Source organism: Neopelma chrysocephalum, unplaced genomic scaffold (assembly GCF_003984885.1).
Source record: "Neopelma chrysocephalum unplaced genomic scaffold, ASM398488v2 Primary Assembly neopelma1_94336, whole genome shotgun sequence".
Lineage (NCBI taxonomy): Eukaryota > Metazoa > Chordata > Aves > Passeriformes > Pipridae > Neopelma > Neopelma chrysocephalum.
In genome coordinates this window covers 1-2,834 of record NW_020923043.1, presented here as the reverse complement: position 1 = coordinate 2,834, position 2,834 = coordinate 1, and the positions used below count along the sequence as shown (strand labels likewise).

At 61.2% G+C, this 2,834-nt stretch overlaps 1 protein-coding gene across 1 annotated transcript; it reads right to left on the bottom strand.

The window, feature by feature from the left end:
- Positions 1-9: 9 nt before the first annotated feature.
- Positions 10-2,826, bottom strand: LOC113980475 (mucolipin-3-like; the record flags this gene model as incomplete). The annotated part of the gene is made up of 4 exons (XM_027707684.1): positions 2,708-2,826; positions 1,735-1,857; positions 721-927; positions 10-88 (listed from the first exon to the last, which is right to left on the bottom strand). Coding segments are annotated over exons 3-4 (271 nt in total), but the record flags the coding sequence as incomplete, so codon positions are not given.
- Between the last annotated feature and the right edge of the window lie 8 nt (positions 2,827-2,834).

Genomic DNA, 2,834 nt, shown 5'->3' with positions numbered 1-2,834 from the left:
CACCCTCACACTGGTGCTGGGGACAAGGGACATGGGGACAGGTCAGGAGATGGAGCTGGGACACCAGGGGGTCACCCTCACACTGGTGCTGGGGACAAGGGACAGGCGAGAGGACAGGGAAGGTGACAGGTGAGGGGACACCCAGATGAGGGGACAGGTGAGGGGACAGACACGTGAGGGGACAAGGAAAGGGGACACCCAGGTGAAGGGACAGGGAAAGGAACAGGTGAGGAGCCACACATGGAAGGGGACAGGTGAGGGGACAGGGAAGGGGACACCCAGGTGAGGTGACACACAGGTGAGGGGACACCCAGGTGAGGGACACAGGTGAGGGGACACACAGGTGAGGGGACACAGGTGAGGGGACAGGTGAGGGGACAGGAAAGGTGCCACACAGGTGAGGGGGCACACAGGTGAGAGGACACCCAGGTGAGGGGACAGGGAAGGTGCCACACAGGTGAGGGGACACACAGGTGAGAGGACACCCAGGTGAGGGGACAGGGAAGGTGCCACACAGGTGAGGGGACACACAGGTGAGGGGACAGACAGGTGAGTGGACAGGGAAAGGGACACACAGGTGAGGGGACACACAGGTGAGGTGACACCCAGGTGAGGGGCCAGGGGAAGGTGCCACCCAGGTGAGGTGACACCCAGGTGAGGGCCCAGGTGCAGCCCCGGGGCTGTGACCCCCCAATCCCATCCCTCCCCCCGTCCTGGCACCTTGATGGTCTCGTAGGAGCCGGTGATGAGGGCGATGAAGAGGCTGAGCACCATGTAGATGAAGAGGCTGATGAAGGAGTACAGGTAGACCTGGCTGAACAGCCACACCAGGTGACTGTGCTGCTGCATCTCCGCAAACGTCACGAACATGTCGTCGCCGTTGATGAGGGAGAACAGGCACTCGGACACCATGGACAGAGACCGGAACTGCGGGACAGGGTGACAGCAGTGTCACCTCTGTGTGTCACCCTGTGTCACCCCTGTGTCACCCTGTGTCACCCTGTGTCACCTGGAACCTCTCTGTGTCACCTCTGTGTCACCCTGTGTCAACTGGAACCTCTCTGTGTCACCTCTGTGTCACCCTGTGTCACCTGGAACCTCTGTGTGTCACCCTGTGTCACCCCGTGTCACCTGGAACCTCTCTGTGTCACCTCTGTGTCACCCTGTGTCACCCTGTGTCACCTGGAACCTCTCTGTGTCACCTCTGTGTCACCCTCTGTGTCACCCTGTGTCACCTGGAACCTCTCTGTGTCACCTCTGTGTCACCCTGTGTCACCTTGTGTCACCTGGAACCTCTGTGTCACCCTGTGTCACCCTCTGTGTCACCCTGTGTCACCTGGAACCTCTCTGTGTCACCTCTGTGTCACCTCTGTGTCACCTGGAGTCTCTCTGTGTCACCCTGTGTCACCCCTGGTTGCCATTGATGAGGGAGAACAGGCACTCGGACACCATGGACAGAGACCGGAACTGGGAGAAGGATGGGGTGACACCAGTGTCACCTCTATGTCACCCTGTGTCACCTGGAACCTCTCTGTGTCACCTCTGTGTCACCCCATGTCACCTCTGTGTCACCTCTGTGTCACCTGAAACCTCTCTGTGTCACCCTCTATGTCACCCCTGTGTCACCCCGTGTCACCCCTGGTCGCCGTTGATGAGGGAGAACAGGCACTTGGGTGAAGCCCCCCCAAAGCCTCCCAAAGCCCCCCGAGCCCCCCCAGAGCCCCCCGAGCCCACCTTGACGTGGTAGGGGCCCAGCACGATCCAGCCACAGAAGCAGTAGCCCAGGTAGATCACGGCCACGCAGCAGGAAAAACGGATCACGTTGGGAAGGGCCACCCGGAGAGTGACGATGAGGATCTGGGAGGAAGGGCAGGGGGAGAGGATGAGGATCTGGGAGGAAGATGAGGATCTGGGAGGAAGGGCAGGGGGAGAGGATGAGGATCTGGGCAGGAAGGGCAGGGGGAGATGATGATGAGGATCTGGGAGGAAGATGAGGATCCGGGAGGAAGGGCAGGGGAGATGATGATGAGGATCTGGGAGGAAGATGAGGATCCGGGAGGAAGGGCAGGGGAGATGATGAGGATCTGGGAGGAAGGACGGGGGGACATGATGAGGAAGGGCAGGGGAGATGATGATGAGGATCTGGGAGGAAGGGCAGGGGGGTGATGAGGATCTGGGGAGGAAGGGCCACCCGGAGCATGACAATGAGGATCTGGGAGGAAGGATGGGGACCTGTGAGACCCCAAGGTGACAGAACAGGGACTGTGACACCACAAGGATGGGGACTCTGAGACCCCAGGGACAGGGGACAGGGACCCTGAGACCCCAAGGTGAGGATGGGGACCTGGGAGACCCCAGGGACAGGGGACAGGGACTGTGACACCCCAAGAATGGGGACCTGTGAGACCCCAGGATCAGGGGACAGGGACCCTGAGACCCCAGGATCAGGAGACAGGGACCTGTGAGACCCCAAGGTGAGGGGACAGGGACCTGTGAGACCCCAGGATCAGGGGACAGGGACTGTGACACCCCAAGGATGAGGACCTGTGACACCCCAAGGTCCCCCCTTGTGACCCTGGGGACAAAGGCAGCGGCCATGGGACAACCCTGAGCTCTTGCCAGGCCATCCCCAGCCCTGGCACTGTCCCCTGGCGGGTGGCACTGTCCGCTGGCACTGTCCCCTGGGGGTGACACCCCTGTGACTCACGTTGTACTTCTGGAAGAAGGTGAGGTATCGGATGACCCCGACCCAGACGAGCAGCGTGGAGGTCCCCAGCAGGATGCTGCACACGTCGTACCCAGAGAAGTTCTGTGGGGACACGGGGGACATGGGG